The sequence below is a fragment of the Pristiophorus japonicus genome, chromosome 3 (genome assembly GCF_044704955.1).
Source record: "Pristiophorus japonicus isolate sPriJap1 chromosome 3, sPriJap1.hap1, whole genome shotgun sequence".
NCBI classification, from domain to species: Eukaryota; Metazoa; Chordata; class Chondrichthyes; family Pristiophoridae; genus Pristiophorus; species Pristiophorus japonicus.
The window spans coordinates 190,325,668-190,346,662 of record NC_091979.1 but is presented as its reverse complement, the minus strand read 5'-3'; the positions used below and the strand labels follow the sequence as shown (position 1 = coordinate 190,346,662).

The 20,995-nt window shown below is 46.8% G+C and overlaps 1 protein-coding gene across 3 annotated transcripts in view; it reads right to left on the bottom strand.

The window, feature by feature from the left end:
- Positions 1-20,995, bottom strand: part of itgb2 (integrin, beta 2) — a 180,235-nt gene that overhangs the window by 120,483 nt on the left and 38,757 nt on the right. Inside the window, exons 1-3 of one of the 3 annotated variants that reach the window (XM_070876124.1) lie at positions 4,116-4,179; positions 3,002-3,161; positions 259-319 (exon numbers count right to left, since the gene is read on the bottom strand). In XM_070876124.1, coding sequence (XP_070732225.1) covers positions 259-319; positions 3,002-3,010 — 70 coding nt within the window. In that variant the 5' untranslated portion in view covers positions 3,011-3,161; positions 4,116-4,179. Of the gene's footprint in view, positions 1-258; positions 320-3,001; positions 3,162-4,115; positions 4,180-20,995 lie in introns of those variants that run through there. The other 2 variants (XM_070876123.1, XM_070876125.1) reach the window with 2 other exon arrangements.

Below are 20,995 nucleotides of genomic sequence, written 5' to 3'. Positions count from 1 at the left end.
GACCAGTGTCCTGGATGATTTCATCCCTTAACCAACATCACTAAAACAGATTATCCAATCATCTATCACATTGCTGTTTGCGGGCCCTTGGGCAAATTGGCTCACACATTTCCTACATTAACACAGTGACTACACTTCAAGAGTACTTCAGTAAAGGGCTTTGGAACGTCCTGAGGTTCTGAAAAGTGTGATATAATGCAGGTCTGTCTTCCTTCCTTCTTAACTTTCCAATTACATTTAAATTTTACATTGACTCACCAGCTTGTCCTGTTCCCAGCACAAAGGCAAACACCAGCAGGACTAACCACGTGATCATTGCCTGTTTTAAAAAAAAAGAATGCATATCACATTCTCCATTTGATTCTGAATAGTAAATTTGAAGTGCACTTGTTCATTAACATGGTCAAACTTGCAGTTTATTCCATTCTGTTCACTAAAGCACATGCCACACTTCAGCTTCAGCCATGGGCCCCATGAACCATAATGCTGACGAGCAAAATTACCATAATCTTCGGAGATGGTCTCATCTTGTAATTTAGGAAGGGAAGCTATTTTCCAATAACTCTTGTTATTCCTGAAACATGTTTATCTATGGTCACATAGACAACATGATGCACAAGGTTTCTGGTTTGCTGCAACCTGCGTCAAGCAGCTAAAGGATTAGAGTAGAAGAGTAAAGATTTTCAGTACAATTATATCGGGCCTTGCTGAGACCACACCCAACTACAATGGAACTGAACAACAGGTGCAGCGCACGACGGGCGGCCGATCCAATACTGTCCATTGTGCGCCACCGCCGAGACGGATTTCTAGTCCTAAACCTATATTCACTAGAATTTAGAAAATTGTGAGGTGATCTCATTAAAACATTGAAAATTCTTACACGGCTTGACAGGGTAGATACATGGGAGGATGTCTCCCCTGGCTAAGAAGTCGAGAACCAGGGGTTACAGTCTCAAAATAAGGCATCGGCCATTTAGGGCTGAAATGAGGAGAAATTTGTTCACTCAGAGGGTTGTGAATCTTTGGAATTCCTATCCCTGAGGGCTGTGGATGCTCAGTCATTGAGTATATTGTTGTTGGAGAGGGTTTAAACTAGCTTGGTAGGGGGATGGGAACCTGAAAATAGATTCAGTAGGGAGGGGAGTAAAGCTGGAATTAGATAGAAAAAAGAAAGAAAGTGAGTTTGAAGGGGAGAGGAAACAATCAGGAAAAAAGGGTAAAAAAATAAATTTAAAGGCACTTTGGGCTAGACTTTCCACTTCACATCGCTGGGCTAGTGCCCATATATCGCCCAAAACGGCCTGCTATCACCCATTTTGACTAAAAAGTGGAAAATTGGGCTGGAATATCGCCGGAAAATTCTCCCCCAACTTTCGGCACATCGCCGGGCTGATCGCTCGCTGAGAACATCGCTGGAGAACAGTTGCTATTGCTCGGCACTACGGAGGCCATTTTGAACATCACAGGAAGAGAGAGGGCCTCTTAAACAGGGGCTTAGACAGTTTATGAATTATTTAAGGGCACTTTAAAGATAGATACACTCACAATTAGACGTTTTATTATATTTATATTAATAAGTGACATTTCATCCTTACCTGGTCTGGCATGGCCATTGTTTTGCATTCATGTTTTACTAAAACTTATATTATTATAAGACACTGAACAACAATTGTAAAGTGAAACAAAATTGTTTTAATAAAATAAGAGTTCTTGAACGTTATTTTTAAATAACACACACAAAAACACCCTTCCACCCCACCAACCACCGCCCAACAGTGAAACAACAATAAAAACACCAACAATAAACAATGTGAACAATATGTACAATATAAACAACAGTGCAATCCTCTCCCTACCTGCGGCCACGTTTCACTCCAGATCCTAGACCCAACCGTCTCCTTACCTCACCCACCCGTTTTGGTCCCCAGGTACTGCTACGAAGCTGGCGTGCAGTGGGCAACGGCAAGACTTCCTGCCGTGGTGGGGGATTTTGGTGGCACGATCGCCTGTTGGGGGGCTATTGGAGGGGAAGACAAAACAGGGGGATCACCTTCCGAGTCAGGAGGTGGTGCATCCTCCGGACCCGCCTGTGTGCCGGTGCTTGTGGTGCAGCGCTGTGTGCCACCAAGAATGCCTGCCGCAATGCATGGGAGGAGGCGGTGTTTTCACGCATCTCGTGGATCATCTGCTGCGTCGCCTCCGCTTGGCGAGCAGACACCCGGGAGAATTCCTCCGTGAACCTCACAAACACCTGGAGCTGCTCGCGATTGATCACGACAGACTCCTCGCACAGTTGTACCAGGCTGTCTATGCGATCATCCAGGGTAGGCCTTTGCTCAAGCCGCTGACCCGACCTCCGTGGGGTCTGCGACAGCACCAATGTGCGCCTAGGTGTCACCAACTGCATACCACGTGTTGCCGGTACCTCCTCAGTGGAAATCAACATCGTGGCCACAGGTTCAACAGACAGAGGCAAGAGGCATCCTCCTCTGTCTCCAAGTATTCCTCCTTCTCGGGCTCGGTGGTCTCCTCTTCACCACCTGTGGTGAATGACACATGCAGTGGGGCAGGTCCATGTGAGGGTGTGTCCTCCATTGGCGCCTCTGCAAAACACAACTGAGCTTATTAGAACAGAAGGGAATGGAGTGCCGCGCTGGCATACGTAGGAGGAACAGCACTGTTCCAATAAATGTGAGCGAGAGACGTTACATATTATTGCATCATATGGTCGTACATCTATGTGGATTCACTGTGCCGGAGAGCTGTGGAGGCTGGATCAGTCACAGATAGACCAAATGATAAAGGAGCGAGGATTTATGGGGTGCGGACAGAGAAGTGGGCAGATAGCCAGATGGCCTGCTCTTATGTTCTTATGTTGTCAACCTGAGAGTAGCAGAGAGTCACACAGAGGCTGCATGCATAACATGACATCACTCGTCTAGTCTTTTATAATGAAATGATGTTACATTACATTAACACTGCTTGACACATTACTTACGTGATGCATGGGAGGATCCAGCAACACCACGGGTGGTGACCACGCGACTGTAGGCCCCCACTAGCGCTATAGCACGTTCCTCAATGGCAGTGAGTGTCTGTATTAGAGCAGGGCCTCCCCCGGTGCACCTCTAATGCGCCCGATTATGAGATATCTTCCTCTGCAAACGTGAAAAGAGCATAGCATAAGCTACTTGACTAGGTTATATCATTTATAGACAACAGTCTCCAATGTTTGTGTCCACAATTGATGCACGGTTATAACAAAGATCGGTGTGTTTAGTAGCTAATGCTTGACACAAACATCTCTCTCGAATACAATCTACATTGAACTCGGCAATGACAGTAGCTAATGTCCAAAATTGTCCCAGGCCAGACAGTGAGCAAAGGCAGCTCTCCCCCAGTCCATGCTGGGTCCCTGTGTAAGTGACAGCAGCCTGAAAGACTTAAAAAGGGCACAGGTTCATAGCCATGTGCAGTTCTTAGCGGGGATGATATATCTTATGTCAGTGTCCTCGACCAGGCTAACATCGCCAGTATTGAAGCACTGACCACACTCGATCAGCTTCGCTGGGCAGGCCACATAGTACCTATGCCAGATACGAGACTCCCGAAGCAAATGCTTTATGTGGAGCTCCTTCATGGTAAACGAGCCGAAGGAAGACAGCGGAAACGTTATAAGGACACCCTCAAAGCCTCCCTGGTAAAGTGCGACATCACCACTGACACCTGGGAGACCCTGGCCGCAGACCGCCCGAGGTGGAGAAAGTCCATCCGGGAGGGCGTTGAGCTCTTTGAGTCCCGACGCAAGGAGCATGAAGAGGCCAGGCGCAGGCAGCGGAAGGTGCGTGTGGCAAACCAGCCGTACCGACCCCTTCCCCTGACGAATGTCTGTCCCACCTGTAACAGGGTCTGTGGCTCTCGTATCGGACTGTTCAGCCATCAAAGAACTCACTTTGGAAGTGGAAGCAAGTCTGCCTCGATTCCGAGGGACATGCCTATGACATATCTTATATATGTTAAAATAACAAGCTTACATTCAATCTAGGAGATTGACTATTATAATTAAAATTATATTTAGAATTTGCATCAATACAGTATAAAATCATACTTACTCTTGCTGAAACCACAAGGCTTGCGGCCCTGGTCGGATCCCCTGACTTCGTGGGACACAGATGAGATGACAGCGGTGATATCGCTCCATATTTGACGGTACGCCCATGGTGCTAGTTTCCCACCATGTTCCCCCCCTGGTCAATTGGGCCCACCGGGAATGGACAGCCACGACGAGGGTCTTGTTGACCTCTTCCTCCCCGTCTCCACATCTCTAACACTTTCATCACTCTCACACATATTCTTTACCCCTCTTTCTATCTCTCTCTTTTCTCTCTCCTCTCTGTCTCTCCCTCCCTCGCTCGATCTCTCCCACTTCTGCGCATGTGTGGATGATCCCTGACCTCCTGAAACGCGGGAAAACATGTCAACCAAAAGAAAACACATGCGCAGAAGCCCATTGCTAGGGAAGCTTTTGTCTTCAGCATTGCTGCACTATCGCTGGGCAATGTCACATCGCTGAGCTCTTGCTTCAACCATTTCACAAATTCCGGGCTATCGCCGAGCCGAAAGTCGCGATCCAAAAAATAGACAATGGTCCAGCGATCATGAAGGCTGAAACACCGCTAATGCTGGAACATTGCCCATTTTTTGGGCGCTAGCGAGCAAAGTGGAAAGTCTAGCCCTTTGTCTAAATGCACGCAGCATTTGTAACAAAATAGATGAGTTGACGGCACAAATAGATACAAATGGGTATGATCCGATAGCCAGCACAGAGATGTGGTTACAAGATGACCAGGACTGGGAATTAAACATTCAGGGGTATTTGACAATACGGAAGGACAGACAGAAAGGAAAAGGAGGTGGGGTAGCTCTATTGATAAAGGATGGAATCACTGCAATAGTGAGAAACGATATTGGCTCAAATGATCAGGATATTGAAACTGTTTGGGTGGAGATAAGGAATAATAAGGGGAAAAAGTCACTGGTGGGCATAGTCTATAGGCTCCCTAACAGTAGCAACTCTGTTGGTTGGAGCAAAACCAGGAAATAATGGGGGCTTGTAAAAAGGGAACAGCAATAATCATGGGTGATTTTAACCTCCATATAGATTGGACAAATCAAATTGGTCAGGATAGCCTTCAGGAAGAGTTCATAGAGTGCATACGGGGCGGGTTCCTTGAGCAGTATGTAAAGGAACCAACCAGGGGGCAGGCTATCTTGGATCTGATCATGTGAAATGAGACAGGATTAATAAACAATTTCTGAGTAAAGGTTTCCCTTGGAATGAGTGATCATAGCATGATTGAATTTCAAGTTCAGATGGAGGGTAAGAAAGTTGGATCTCAAACCAGCGTACTAAGTTTAAATAAAGGAGACTATAAAGGTATGAGGGCAGAGTTGGCTAAAGTGGACTGGGAAAATAGATTGAAGTGTAGGACGGTTGATGAACAGTGGTGTACATTGAAGGAGATATTTCATAACTCTCAATAAAAATATATTCCAGTGAAGAGGAAAGGGTGTAAAAGAAAAGATAGTCATCCGTGGCTAATTAAAGAAATAAAGGACGGTATCCAATTAAAAACAAGGGCATACAAAGTGGCCAAAACTAGTAGGAGGATAGAAGATTGGGAAGCTTTTAAAAGCTAGCTAAGAATGACTCAAAAAACGATTAAGAAAAGGAAGATAGACTATGAAAGAAAACTAGCACGAAATATAAAAACAGAGAGTAAGAGTTTCTATAGTTATATAAAAAGGAAAAGAGTGAGTAAATGTTGGTCCCTTAGAGGATGAGACCGGGGAATTAGTAATGGGGAACATGGAAATGGCAGAAATTCTGAACAAATATTTTGTATCAGTCTTTACGGTAGAGGACACTAACAATATCCCAACAGTGGATAGTCAAGGGGCTATAGGGGGAGAGGAACGTAACACAATCACAAAGGAGGTAGTATTCAGTAAGATAATAGGACTAAAGGTGGATAAATTCCCTGGAGCTGATGGCTTGCATCCAAGGCTCTTAAGAGAAGTAACGGCAGGGGTTGTGGATGCATTGGTTGTAATTTACCAAAATTCCCTGGATTCTGGGAAAGTCCCAGCAGATTGGAAAACTGCAAATGGTATGCCCCTATTTAAAAAAGGAGGCAGACAAAAAGCAGGAAACTATAGACCAATTAGCCTAACATCTGTGGTTGGGAAGATGTTGGAGTCCATTATTAAAGAAGCAATAGCAGGGCATTTGGAAAAGCATAATTCGGTCAGGCAGAGTCAGCATGGATTTATGAAGGGGAAGTCATGTTTGACAAATTTGCTGGAATTCTTTGCGGAAGTAACGAACAGGGTGGATAAAGAGGAACCAATGGATGTGATGTATTTGGACTTACAGAAGGCATTTGACAAGGTGCCACATAAAAGGTTACTGCACAAGATAAAGGTTCAGGGGGTTTGGGGTAATATATTAGCATGGATAGAGGATTGGCTAACTAACAGAAAACAGAGAGCCAGGATAAATGGTTCCTTTTCGGGTTGGTAATCAATAACTAGTGGGGTGCCGCAGGGATCAGTGCTGGGACCCCAACTATTTACAATCTATATTAATGACTTGGAAGAAAGGACCAAGTGTAACGTAGCCAAGTTTGCTGACGATACAAAGATGGGAAGAAAAGCAATGTGTGAGGAGGACACCTGCAAAAGGACACAGACAGGCTAAGCGAGTGGACAAAAATTTGGCAGATGGAGTATAATGTTGGAAAGTGTGAGGTCATGCACTTTGGCAGAAAAAAAATCAAAGAGCAAGTTATTATTTAAATGGAGAAAAATTGCAAAGTACTGCAGTACAGTGGGACCTGGGGGTACTTGTGCATGAAACACAAAAGGTTAGTATGCAGGTACAGCAAGTAATCAGGAAGGCCAATGGAATCTTAGCCTTTATTGCAAAGGGGATGGAGTATAAAAGCAGGGAAGTCTTGTTACAGCTGCACAGGGTATTGGTGAGGCCACACCTGGAATACTGCGTGCAGTTTTGGTTTCCATATTTACGAAAGGATATACTTGTTTTGGAGGCAGTTCAGGGAAGGTTCACTCGGTTGATTCCGGAGATGAGGGGGTTGACTTGTAAGGAAAGGGTGAGTAGGTTGGGCCTCTTCTCATTGGAATTCAGAAGAATGAGAGGTGATCTTATCGAAACATGTAAGATTATGAGGGGGCTTGACAAGGTGGATGCAGAGATGATGTTTCCACTGATAGGGGAGACTAGAACTAGGGGGCATAATCTTAGAATAAGGGGCTGCCCATTTAAAACAGAGATGAGGGGGAATTTCTTCTCTCGGGGTGTTGTAAATCAGTGGAATTCGCTGCGTCAGAGAACAGTGGAAGCTGGGACATTGAATAAATTTAAGACAGAGATAGACAGTTTCTTAACCGATAAGGGATTAAGGAGTTATGTGGAGCGGGCAGGGAAGTGGACCCGAGTCCATAATCGGATTAGCCATGATCATATTAAATGGCGAAGCTGGCTCGAGGGGTCGTATGCCTACTCCTGCTCCTATTTGTTATGTTCTTATTTTCTTATATTCAAGACAGAGATCGATAGGGGCCGAATGGCGTACTCCTGCTCCTAGTTCTTATGTTTTTATGTTGTCCACTGCCTGAAATAAATCTGGTAATCGTGGTGTGTGAGTCAACATTCGTGTGTCCTTTAGATGGACACACACAGCATTTCCTTTGGTATTACAATTCCTCTTTGAGAACTTGGCACAATTGCAGCACTATTTGTCTACCGAACTTATGGCTTCTGATGATGTTGTTGCCTTTCTCTTTGAAAGGTATCCTGAAATAAAACACTGAGTAGCTCCTCAAACCCACCTGTTGCAAAATCTTTCCAAACCTCTCCTGGGCTCTACTGAAATTAATTTGAATAAAACTCTCCTTTTTGAAAAAAAAGACAGAATATTGTACATGTTGTTGTCCATTTCAAGGACTCACACAGCTCCTACAGAAAGAAACTTTTCCAGTGCTCAGGAATGAATTCTTCCTATTGCAGGATTTAGAAGGAATTTGAATAGATAATTGAAAATATTGTCAAATACAGATAGTTTGGGCTAGAAATTCAATTAATTTATGCCTTTTGTTAATGTTGGGGTTTATATGGAGTGGGTGGGGTTGTCTGTTCCACCCACACGATGCACTCAATATTCATGGCTGGGCCTCATCAGCAATGGCTCGGATTTTGCGGTCATGATGACGGAGAACTGGCAGGGTTCGCCAGCATTTTGCCTTTGAAACTGACCGCAACGTCAGGATTTAGCGCATGCGCAGCCTAACGCGGAAATCCTGAAGTTGCGGTCAGTCATTCACTGCTCCTCCACAGGCTGCCTAGTAGAAGCAAGAGACTAGGTAAGAAAGGCACTTACGATAGGCACTAGCAGACTAGACATTTATATAAGGCAGTAAATTTATCATCATTTTTAAAATGTGTGTGTGCAGAAACCGTTCCTTTGTAGCTGGTGACCCTGCAATATTTAGCTGACATGAATATTAATTTTGGTCTTGAGGTAGCTGCAATTTATTTGAGGGTGGATGGACTGGAAAAGATGTTGGTCATGACTGTTAATGCAAGGGAGCAGGATATGTTCAGCCAAAGCGCTCTTCAATGAGCCGCTGCAGAAGAGCTCTGACTGTCGACAACTGTTGGGAGCCCTCCCATTTTGTCGCCATTTTCTATCACATCAGTTTTCTCTCATTGGGCCCAAGTTTCCACACGATAAAAAATGGGCGCCCCTCCGAGCTGGGCGCCCGTTTTTCGCGCCTAAAACGGCGCCTAAAAAAAACCTCGCAATTCTGGAGCGTTCTGCAGCTCCTTGTCTGCCTGGCGCGGCGCCCAGGGGGGCGGAGCCTACACTCGCGCCGATTTTGTAAGTGGGAGAGGGCGGGTACTATTTAAATTCGTTTTCTTTCCTGCCGGCAATGCTGCGCGTGCGCGTTGCAGCGTTCGCGCATGCTCAGTGTGAAAGAAACATTGGCACTCGGCCATTTTTGTAGTTCTTTGTAGCTGTTTAATTTTTGAACATTTTTTAAATAAAAGCACATTGCCATCAGCACATCAGCACTTGCAGCCTTCTCACTGTCTCCTTCCCCCCTCCCCCGCAGGAACGAAGCGGCTGTTTAATTCCCCCCCCCCTCCACAGGAACGAAGCGACTGTTTAATTCCCCCCCCCCTCCACAGGAACAAAGCGGCTGTTTAATTCCCCCCCCCTCCACAGGAACAAAGCGGCTGTTTAATTCCCCCCCCCCCCCCCTCCACAGGAACAAAGCGGCTGTTTAATTCCCCCCCCCTCCACAGGAACAAAGCGGCTGTTTAATTCCCCCCCCCTCCACAGGAACAAAGCGGCTGTTTAATTCCCCCCCCCCCCTCCACAGGAACAAAGCGACTGTTTAATTCCCCCCCCCCCTCCACAGGAACAAAGCGGCTGTTTAATTCCCCCCCCTCCCCCGCGGGAACGAAGCGACTGTTTAATTCCCCCCCCCTCCACAGGAACAAAGCGACTGTTTAATTCCCCCCCCCTCCACAGGAACAAAGCGGCTGTTTAATTCCCCCCCCCCTCCACAGGAACAAAGCGACTGTTTAATTCCCCCCCCCCCTCCACAGGAACAAAGCGACTGTTTAATTCCCCCCCCCTCCACAGGAACAAAGCGGCTGTTTAATTCCCCCCCCCCTCCACAGGAACAAAGCGGCTGTTTAATTCCCCCCCCCTCCACAGGAACAAAGCGACTGTTTAATTCCCCCCCCCTCCACAGGAACAAAGCGGATGTTTAATTCCCCCCCCTCCACAGGAACAAAGCAGCTGTTTAATTCCCCCCCCCCTCCACAGGAACAAAGCGGCTGTTTAATTCCCCCCCCCCTCCACAGGAACAAAGCGGCTGTTTAATTCCCCCCCCCTCCACAGGAACAAAGCGGCTGTTTAATTCCCCCCCCCCCCCCCACAGGAACGAAGCGGCTGTTTAATTCCCCCCCCCCCACAGGAACGAAGCGGCTGTTTAATTCCCCCCCCCTCCACAGGAACGAAGCGGCTGTTTAATTCCCCCCCCCCCCCCCACAGGAACGAAGCGGCTGTTTAATTCCCCCCCCCCCACAGGAACAAAGCGGCTGTTTAATTCCCCCCCCCCCCCCCACAGGAACGAAGCGGCTGTTTAATTCCCCCCCCCCCACAGGAACGAAGCGGCTGTTTAATTCCCCCCCCCCTCCACAGGAACGAAGCGACTGTTTAATTCCCCCCCCCCCCCCCTCCACAGGAACAAAGTGACTGTTTAATTCCCCCCCCCCTCCACAGGAACAAAGCGGCTGTTTAATTCCCCCCCCCCTCCACAGGAACAAAGCGGCTGTTTAATTCCCCCCCCCCTCCACAGGAACGAAGCGGCTGTTTAATTCCCCCCCCCCCACAGGAACGAAGCGGCTGTTTAATTCCCCCCCCCCTCCACAGGAACGAAGCGACTGTTTAATTCCCCCCCCCCCCCCCTCCACAGGAACAAAGTGACTGTTTAATTCCCCCCCCCCGCGGGAACGAAGCGGCTGTTTAATTCCCCCCCCCCCTCCACAGGAACGAAGCGGCTGTTTAATTCCCCCCCCCCTCCACAGGAACGAAGCGTCTGTTTAATTCCCCCCCCCCCACAGGAACGAAGCGTCTGTTTAATTCCCCCCCCCCCCACAGGAACGAAGCGTCTGTTTAATTCCCCCCCCCCCACAGGAACGAAGCGTCTGTTTAATTCCCCCCCCCCCACAGGAACGAAGCGTCTGTTTAATTCCCCCCCCCCCCACAGGAACGAAGCGTCTGTTTAATTCCCCCCCCCCCACAGGAACGAAGTGTCTGTTTAATTCCCCCCCCCTCCACAGGAACGAAGCGTCTGTTTAATTCCCCCCCCCCCCACAGGAACGAAGCGGCTGTTTAATTCTCCCCCCCCCCCCGCGGGAACGAACGCCTGCAGAATTCTCCGTGCCTGAAGCACTTTCACACAGGTAGGAAGATGGTTTATTTAATCTTTTCTTTGCTTATAAATGTTTATTCAGGTTGGATTTATTTGTATAATATTTGTAGAAGTATAAATAAGGATTTATTGTAGAATTTAATGACTTCCCTTCCCCCCCCCCACCCCCCCCACCTCGTTCTGGACACCTAATTTGTAACCTGCGCCTGATTTTTTAATGTGTAGACAAGGTTTTTTCAGTTCTACAAAAATCTTCACTTGCTCCATTCTACTTTAGTTTGGAGTATGTTTTCACTGTGGAAACTTTCAAATCAGGCGTCAGTGGCCGGACACGCCCCCTTTTGAAGAAAAAATTCTGTTCCAAAGTAGAACTGTTCTACCTGACTAGAACTGCAGAAAAAAAAATGTGGAGAATTGCGATTTCTAAGATAGTCCGTTCTCCACCAGTTGCTCCTAAAAATCAGGCGCAAATCATGTGGAAACTTGGGCCCAAAATGCTGAAGAATCTCATCCAATGGTGGCTTCATGCCTTGTCCCAGTTGCAGAGCAAAGTTATGCAGCATGAAGCATACCACTATCATACAGGATGCTCTTTGTGGCTGTATTGCAAGAAGCCACCAGATCAATCCAGGCAGCAGAATTGTTGCTTGATGACTGCAATGGTCTGCTCATTCACTGGAATTTAGAAGAATGAGAGGGGATCTCATAGAAATCTATAAAATTCTGACAGGATTGGACAGGTTAGATGCAGGAAGAATGTTCCTGATGTTGGGGAAGTCCAGAACCAGGGGTCACAGTCTAAGGATAAGGGGTAAGTCATTTAGGACCGAGATGAGGAGAAACTTCTTCACTCAGGGAATTGTGAACCTCTGGAATTTTCGACCACAGAAAGTTGTTGAGGCCAGTTCATTAGATATATTCAAAAGGGAGTTAGATATGGCTCTTACGGCTAAAGGGATCAAGGGATATGGAGAGAAAGCAGGAATGGGGTACTAAAGTTGCAAAAATGATCAGGCCATGATCACACTGAATAGTGGTGCAAGCTTAAAGGGCCGAATGGCCTACTCCTGCACCTATTTTCTATGTTTCTATGTTTCAATGAGAGCCATGGATTGTAGCGCAGTTCAGGTGTCAAGCATGAGGTCCTGAGAGGAGTCAGGAGCCAAATGAGTCCTTGTCCACAAGCACTCAGCCCCTCACTTGCTGTGAAGGATCATGAGGGCAGGGGATGCAGGACTGCTGCAATATAGCACCATCATGGCAACTGCCAGGAAAGTGGACACAAACCTGAATGATGCTCCTCCTCCTCCTCTTGCCAGAGTGGAATTGACAGTAGGACCCCCATGAAGAAACCAGTGTGCTGCCAGAAGCTCCTTTAGGAGTTTAGTGTGTTCTACAGCCAGTTCAAGCAATTTGAAATCATCTAAGTAGCCAGAAACAACAGTAAAATACAAGCAACGTTTTTCCCAAACCTTTCCAGCTTTTTACCCAAGAGTAGCTGAGGGTTTCTTCAAATATTGCTGGAAATGGCTGCCACCCAACTTGTACCGTCCATGGTTTGTGGGCAGGATGAGGAACCAATGTTGGCAATATTGCAGTCACCAAAATGGCACTGGAGGTTTTGACAATGTATTTTTAAATAAATTGACTTCGTATCAGCTTGTAGTCAAAACTGACTCACACAAGAGTGGACTACACCAGCCTAATCTGCTAATGAGCCTCGCTGAGTTCAAATGAATAAGATTGCCACAACAGCAATGAGTGTGACCAATTGCTAGAATGTCAAATTGTCTTTCACTGCCCTCAGGCCACTGGTTCAGGTTCCCTGTCTGACTTCGGATATAAAAATCCGTTAGCTCTGTTGTCTTGTGAATTTGATCCCTTGAGTGTTGAGTTCATTTCAACAGTACTATTTGCAACATATATTACACCAGTGTGCCCCTGTGGCAGCCAAACTTAGAATCCTGAAATGGGACATTAACATTCAGTAGAAATATAATCATCATCACAGGCAATCCCTCAAAATCGAGGAAGACTTGTTTCCACTCTAAAAGTGAGTACTTAGGTGACTGAACAGTCCAATATGGGAATTAAAGTTTCTGTCACAGGTGGGACAGTCATTGAAAGAAAGGGTGGGTGGGGAGTCTGGTTTGCCGCACGCGCCGTCTGCTGCCTGCACTTGTTTTCTGCATGCTCTCGGCGACAAGACCCGAGGTGCTCAGCATCCTCCTGGATGCTCGACTGCACTTCGGTCGGTCTTTGGCCAGGGACTCCCAGGTGTCGGAACATAATACCCTGCATTCAGGGACCATCTCAACATTCATCTGTTTGCAGTTCTGGTCACCATATTATAAAAAGGATATAGAGGCACTGGAGAGGGTGCAAAGAAGATTTTAACGATGATACCAGAAATGCGAGGGTATACATATCAGGAAAGGATGAACAGGCTGGATCTCTTCTCTTGAAAAAAGGCAGCTGAAGGGTGACCTAAGAGAGGTCTTAAAATGATGAAAGAGTGGATACAGAGAGAATGTTTCCACTCGTGGGGAAGAGCATAACTAGAGGCCATCAATATAAGATAGTCACCAAGAAATCCAATAGGGAATTCAGAAGAAACTTCTTTACCCAAAGAGTGGTGTGAATGTGGAACTGGCTATCACAGGGAGTGGTTGAAGCGAATAGTATTGATGCATTTAAGGGGAGGCCAGACAAGCACATGAGGGAGAAGGGAATAGCAGGTTATGCTGATAGATTTAGATGAGGAAAGATAGGAGGAGGCTTGAGTGGAGTATAAACGCCGGCATGGACTGGTTGGGCCGAACGGCCCATTTATGTCATATATCCTATGATTGTGAACAAACTGCATCCAGAGAAAGCCACATCTGCCCCAAAAAAAACATTTTCTGGATTTACACAAGCAATGTAAATTAGGGCTTGTGCTTTGAGCGGCTGTGATACTTCTCAAGCCCGAGAGAGAGAGAGAGAGAGAGATTTTTTCTTCTTGCTACTTCCTCATGTCAGACTGAGAGGATGTAGCGCAACATTACAAATCCATTGCTGAAATAACTTGGGGAACTTCAGCATTTCCTGGATCGGTGGCTCCTAAAACCCACATCCGAGGTTAATGTTACAGCACCACTACTGAACGTTTCCTGGGCTCTGCTGAAATTAATTTGAATCAAACCTTTTTTTTTAATGGACAAACAATGCAATATTGTATTTGACTGCCTCAGACAATTCCTCCAAAATGGATCTTTGAGTGCTGAGGATTGAATACTTTCTGTTCCAAACTGCAGGATTTTGTGGCACTTTCAAATGTTTGTTGCACAGATCTTTGAGTCAATGGCTTAGAAGCTGAGCATGGCACTGGAAGGCCCACACCCTGCTACATCCACACCAATTGGCTGCAGCCAACATATTTGGTTTCTTGATTTAAAAGTAGGACACAAAAATTGAGCCTAACAGAGGAACATATAGCATGCTGTCAAAAATTCTCATTGAAGCTCTCAAACGTAGACTTGTTTCTTCCTTCATATTTTCTCTACTCTGAGACCAGTGATGTGCTGTGGGAAGGTTCGACAAGCATTGACCAGTAAGTCTCCCCTACTTTACCAAAATGGGTGTTCTTTGTGCAGGAGTGTGAGCGATGAGTGTTAATGGATGTTTTGACTTCGGGAATCAGCACCACTGACCCTTGTCATCACCAACATTCGTACAATTACACTTTCCTGTTTACCAAACAGAAAGGAGGAACAGTTACTCTTGACTGGTTTCACCCGCCTCTAACCAGGAGACACTAAAGACAAAGCTAGCACTACGCCAAGGCACACACCATTCCCCCAGCTGAAATCAGAAAACTCATCACACACCGCATCTCCTACATACCTCTGCCCCATCTACTCCTGCCATGAGGCATAACCACAATGAAGTCTTCAGATGTATTCCCTTACTTTTTGTAAATTACCCACAAAACTTATTAACGATTTTATTTACTCTAAAGTGTCATCATCATAGGCAGTCCCTCGGAATCGAAGAAGACTTGCTTCCACTCTTAAAACGTGTCCTTAGGTGGCTGTACAGTCCAATACGAGAACCACAGACTGCCACAGGTGGGACAGATAGTCGTTGAGGGAAAGGGTGGGTGGGACTGGTTTGCCGCACGCTCTTTCCGCTGCCTGCGTTGTTTTCTGCATGCTCTCGGTGATGCGACTCAAGGTGCTCAGTGCCCTCCTGGATGCACTTCCTTCACTTAGGGCGGTCTTTGGTCAGGGACTCCCAGGTGTCAGTGGGGATGTTGCACTTTATCAGGGAGGCTTTGTAACGTTTCCTCTGCCCACCTTTGGCTCGTTTGCCATGAAGGAGCTCCGAGTAGAGCACTTGCTTTGGGCGTCTCATGTCTGGCATGCGGACAATGTGGCCTGCCCAGCGGAGCAGATCAAGTGCTTCAATGCTGGGGATGTTGGCCTGGTTGAGGACACTAATGTTGGTGCTTCTATCCTCCTAGGGGATTTGTAGGATCTTGCGGAGACACCCTTGGTGGTATTTCTCCAGCGACTTGGTGTCTTTATGAAAGGGAAATCATGCTTGGCTAATCTTCTGGAATTTTTTGAGGATGTAACTAGCAGAGTGGACAAGGGAGAACCAGTGGATGTGGTGTATTTGAGCTTTCAAAAGGCTTTTGACAAGGTCCCGCACAAGAGATTGGTGTGCAAAATTAAAGTGCATGGTATTGGGGGTAATGTACTGACGTGGATAGAAAACTGGTTGGCAGACAGTAAGCAGAGAGTCGAGATAAGCGGGTCCTTTTCAGAATGGCAGGCAGTGACTAGTGGGGTGCCGGAGGGCTCAGTGCTGGAACCTCAGCTCTTTAGAATATACATTAACAATTTAGATGAAGGAATTGAGTGTAATATCTCCAAGTTTGCGGATGACACGAAACTAGATCGCGGTGTGAGCTATGAGGAGGACGCAAAGAGGCTGCAGGGTGACTTGGACAGGTTAGGTAAGTGGGCAAATGCACGGCAGATGCAGTATAATGTGGATAAATCTGAGGTTATCCATTTTGGGGGCAAAACACGAAGGCAGAATATTATCTGGATGGCGGCAGATTAGGAAAAGGGGAGGTGCAATGAGACCTGGGTGTCATGGTTCATCAGTCACTGAAAGTGGGCATGCAGGTACAGCAGGCGGTGAAGAAGGCAAATGGTATGTTGGCCTTCATAGCTAGGGGATTTGAGTATAGGAGCAGGGAGGTCTTACTGCAGTTGTACAGGGCCTTAGTGATGCCTCATGTGGAATATTGTGTTCAGTTTTGGTCTCCTAATCTGAGGGAGGATGTTCTTGCTGTTGAGGGAGTGCAGCGAAGGTTCACCAGACTGATTCCAGGGATGGCTGGGCTGTCATATGAGGAGAGACTGGATCAACTGGGCCTTTATTCACTTTAGTTTAGAAGGATGAGAGAGGATCTCATAGAAACGTATAAGATTCTGACGGGACTGGACAGGTTAGATGCGGGAAGAATGTTCCCGATGTTGGGGAAGTCCAGAACCAGGGGACATAGTCTTAGGATAAGGGGTAGGCTATTTAGGACTGAGATGAGGAGAAACTTCTTCACTCAGAGAATTGTTAACCTGTGGAATTCCCTGCAGCAGAGAGTTGCTGATGCCAGTTCATTGGATATATTCAAGAGGGAGTTAGATATGGCCCTTACAGCTAAGGGGGTCAAGGGGTATGGAGAGAAAGCAGGAAAGGGGTACTGAGGTGAATGATCAGCCATGATCTTATTGAATGGCGCTGCAGGCTCGAAGGGCCGAATGGCCTACTCCTGCACCTATTTTCTATGTTTCTATGTCTACTGTACATGGTCCATGTCTCTGAGCCATACAGGAGGGTGGGTATCACTACAGCCCTGTAGACCATGAGCTTGGTGGTAGATTTGAGGGCCTGATCTTCGAACACTCTTTTCCTCAGGCGGCCAAAGGCTGCATTGGAGACGGTCATCAATGTCTGCTCTTGTTGATAAGAGGCTCCCGAGGTGTAGGAAATGGTCCACGTTGTCCAGGGCCGCGTCGTGGATCTTGATGACCGGGGGGCAGTGCTGTGCGGCGAGGACAGGCTGGTGGAGGACCTTTGTTTTACGGATGTTTAGCGTGAGGCCTATGCTTTCGTACGCTTCAGTAAATATGTTGACTATGTCCTGGAGTTCAGCCTCTGTATGTGCACAGAAGCAGGCGTCGTCCGCGTACTGTAGCTCAACAACAGAAGTTGGGGTGGTCTTGGACCTGTCCTGGAGATGGCAACGGTTGAACAGTTCCCACTGGTTCTGTAGTTTAGTTCCACTCCAGCGGGGAGCTTGTTGACTGTGAGGTGGAGCATGGCAGCGAGGAAGATTGAGAAAAGGGTTGGGGCAATGATGCAGCCCTGTTTGACCCCGGTCTGGTCTGTAATGGATCCATTGGTAAGGATCACGGCCTGCATGTCGTCATGGAGCAGGCGGAGGATAGTGACGAACTTTTGAGAGCATCTGAAATGGAGGAGGACACTCCATAGACCCTCGCGGTTGACAGTGTCAAAGGCCTTTGTAAGGTCGAAGAAGGCCTGCTGCTGTTCCCTGCATTTTTCCTGCAGCTGTCACGCTGCAAAAATCATGTCCATTGTGCTCCCTAGCGATTTTACTTACTCTAAAGTGTAGCTGGTTGTCATTTGCTGTATCTATCAGTGACAACCAATAACTGGGAAAAGCAATAACATTCCTTTCGGATAATCAACAGTCTCCAACTTGCTTCGTGACACTCTCCCTTTCCTATCTCGCACTCATTCACTTATTCATGCATTCTTTCTGTTTGCCATATTCTGTCGAATGCAGAGACATTCACAAATTGAGATAGGAATATGTAGACAGACAGAGCAAAATCATAATTACTTGCAGGAAACAAACAAAATGCAAACCAGTAAGTTTTTGCACCACCTAAAGCTACAATTCCAGTAATGCCAAAAATGTTATTTGTAGGTTTCGCTACAGATGTTTTAGTTTCATTCTTCCTCGTGTTTATTTCTTCTTTTAACATCCGCATTTGATTTCTGTTCTTAACCATCAATTTTTCTCTTATACGCCTCATGTAATTTCCTACATAATTTTGTTCTTTCAGTCCCTTGCTCTGCTTAGTCCATCGCACTGCTTATTCTATCCCCAGTCTCAAAGACCTATTTGCTTCCTGCATCCCACTGTTCCCCATCTCTGCTGGCTCCCAGTTAGACGGTGAGTTCATGTCTCCTGGACACTTGATTACATCAAACAAAGTCATTACCAGCCTCATGCGCTCCATGTAGCCTGCATTTGAACAGAAATTCGAATGTTCAAAAAGCTACGGGGTACAAATTACTCCCCGCCCGAAACAGGGTGCTCCCACCCGTTTTGGTGGTTTTTAACCGCAGCTACGGTTCAGGTTGACTCTTGCTTGAAATTACGCTCTTTGTTTTTTTTTGTTTTGATCCAGAAGTCGGTCATAATGGGGATGGTGACTACAACTGACAAGCAAAAACACAGTGGTGACAGCTGTTGGGGGTGGGTGTGGAGTCATCGCCGCGATGATGTCACCACAGCGCTCCACTTCACTTAAAGGGGAGAGCCTCCACGCTTTTAAAACTTCGGGCCACTGGGCCACCAGGCAGAGTTTCGACCTAGCCAGCGGCCTGGCACCCAAGAGGCAGCAGTGGTAGTGCATCCTCCCCTTTAAGGGAAGCCGCACTGCCGCTGTAGAAGGCCACAGCCTCACTGGACCAGCGAGAAAAAGCTTGTTTTGGCGCTGCCGGGTGGGCTGAAGATTTTCAGAGGGAAATGCCGCCGTCGGGGGGTTAGATTGGTGGTGCGCACGGTGATGACGCACTTACCACGGATCGGCAGCAGCGGAGCTGTAAGGAGGGGGTTCGGAGCACCACCAAGAAAACTCGGGAGGGTAATTGGGCGAGCAGCGGTCATTCCACCAAAAGTCGGCGGCCACTCCACTCCGCAGCGTGGCCGCCAATTTGCGGTGGTAACAGGCCTTAAGGAAAGGGGCAATTTTGGCCCCTATGTATTTGAACAAATTGTGCCGCCCAGCTCCCCACTGGAAAGTGTAAACTTTGACTGGCCTAGTTTGTAAGCAGATACCCCAAAGATAACTATTACGCTTTTCCCCCCAAATTTACTCTTTTTCAACTTAAAGCAAGCGACTGACTGGAGTACAGTTCTGACAGCATCTGCGGCCCGTTAATCATGCGGGCATTCAAGTAGTTAGTGAGAGTCAGTAGGCGCTTCGATGGCTACACTACAGACCAATCCTTTCTACACATACACATTGTAATGGGGACCATTGAAGAGCAATCAGGAGAGGAAACTGCTGATTTCTCCCTCCTCCTATGGCTCGAAAGCTGAGCCCAACTATCATACCTTACAGCAGAGATTAGCTCACTCAGCACATGACCAGCTGGCTTAGTACCTACCACACCCCATGACTCATTCACCCTCTGAAGCATTGGAGGCATCTCAGAAGATCACTGTTCTCACACAGAACATTAACTTTTCTGAGTCACAAGGTCGTGGGTTCAAGTCAACCTCCAGAGACTTAAGCACAGAATCTAAACTGACACTTCAAGTGCACTACTGAGGGAGTGCTACACTAGAATCATAAAAAAATTACAACACAGAAGGAGGCCATTCAGCCCATCATGTCTATGCTGGTCGAAAAAGAGCTACCAGCCTAATCCCACCTTCCAGCACTAGGTCCGTAGCCCTGTAGGTCACACTCTTTAGTGCATCTCCAAGTACTTTTTAAATGTGATGAGGGTTTCTGCCTCTACCACCCTTTCAGGCAGTAAGTTCCAGACACCCACCACCCTCTGGGTGAATTTTTTTCCCTCATCTCCTCTCTAATCCTACTACCAATTACTTTAAATCTATGCCCCCGGGTTATTGACACCTCTGCTAAGGGAAATAGGACCTTCCTATTCACTCTATCTAGGCCCCTCATAAATCTCAATTAAATCTCCCCTCAGCCTCCTCTGTTCCAAAGAAAATAACCCCAACCTATCCAATCTTTCCTCATAGCTAAAATTCTCCAGTCCTGACAACATCCTCGTAAATCTCCTCTGTACCCTCTCCAGTGCAACCACATCCTTCCTGTAATGTGATGACCAGAACTGTACGCAGTACTCAAGCTGCGGCCTAACTAGTTTTTTATACAGTTCAAGAATGCTCTCTGCTCTTAGATTCTATGCCCCGGCTAATAAAGGTAAATATTCCATATGCGTTTTTAATCCCCTTATCGACATGTCCTGTTATCTTCAGAGATCTGTGGACATGCTCTCCAAGGTCCCTCTGTTCCTCCACACCTCTCAGTATCCTCCCATTTATTGCCTTGTTGCCCTCCCAAAACTCATTACCTCATAATTCTCTGGATTGAATTCTATTTTCCACTTTTCTGCCCAACTGGCCAGTTCATCGATAGCTTCCTGCAGTCTAGAGCTTTCCTCCTCATTGTCAACCACATGGCCATTTTTTTGTTTCATTTGCAAATGTCTTTATTATGCCCCCTACATTTAAGTCTAAATCATTAATATATACTACAAAAAGCAAGGGGCCAAACACTGAGCCCCGTGGAACCCCACTGGAAACTGCCTTCCCGTCGCAAAAACTCCCGTCGACCATTATGCTTTGCTTTCTGCCGCTGAGCCAAATTTGGATCCAATTTGCTACTCTCCCTTGGATCCCATGGGCTTTTACTTTTTTTGATCAACCTGCCATGTGGGACCTTGTCAAAAGCCTTGCTAAAATCCATTCAGACTACATCAAACGCACCGCCCTCATCAACCCTCCTTGTTACCGCCTCAAAAAATCCAATTAACTTAGTCAGACACGACCCTGACCCTCCCTTAACAAATCCATGCTGACTGTCCTTGATTAATCAATATCTTTCAAAATGAA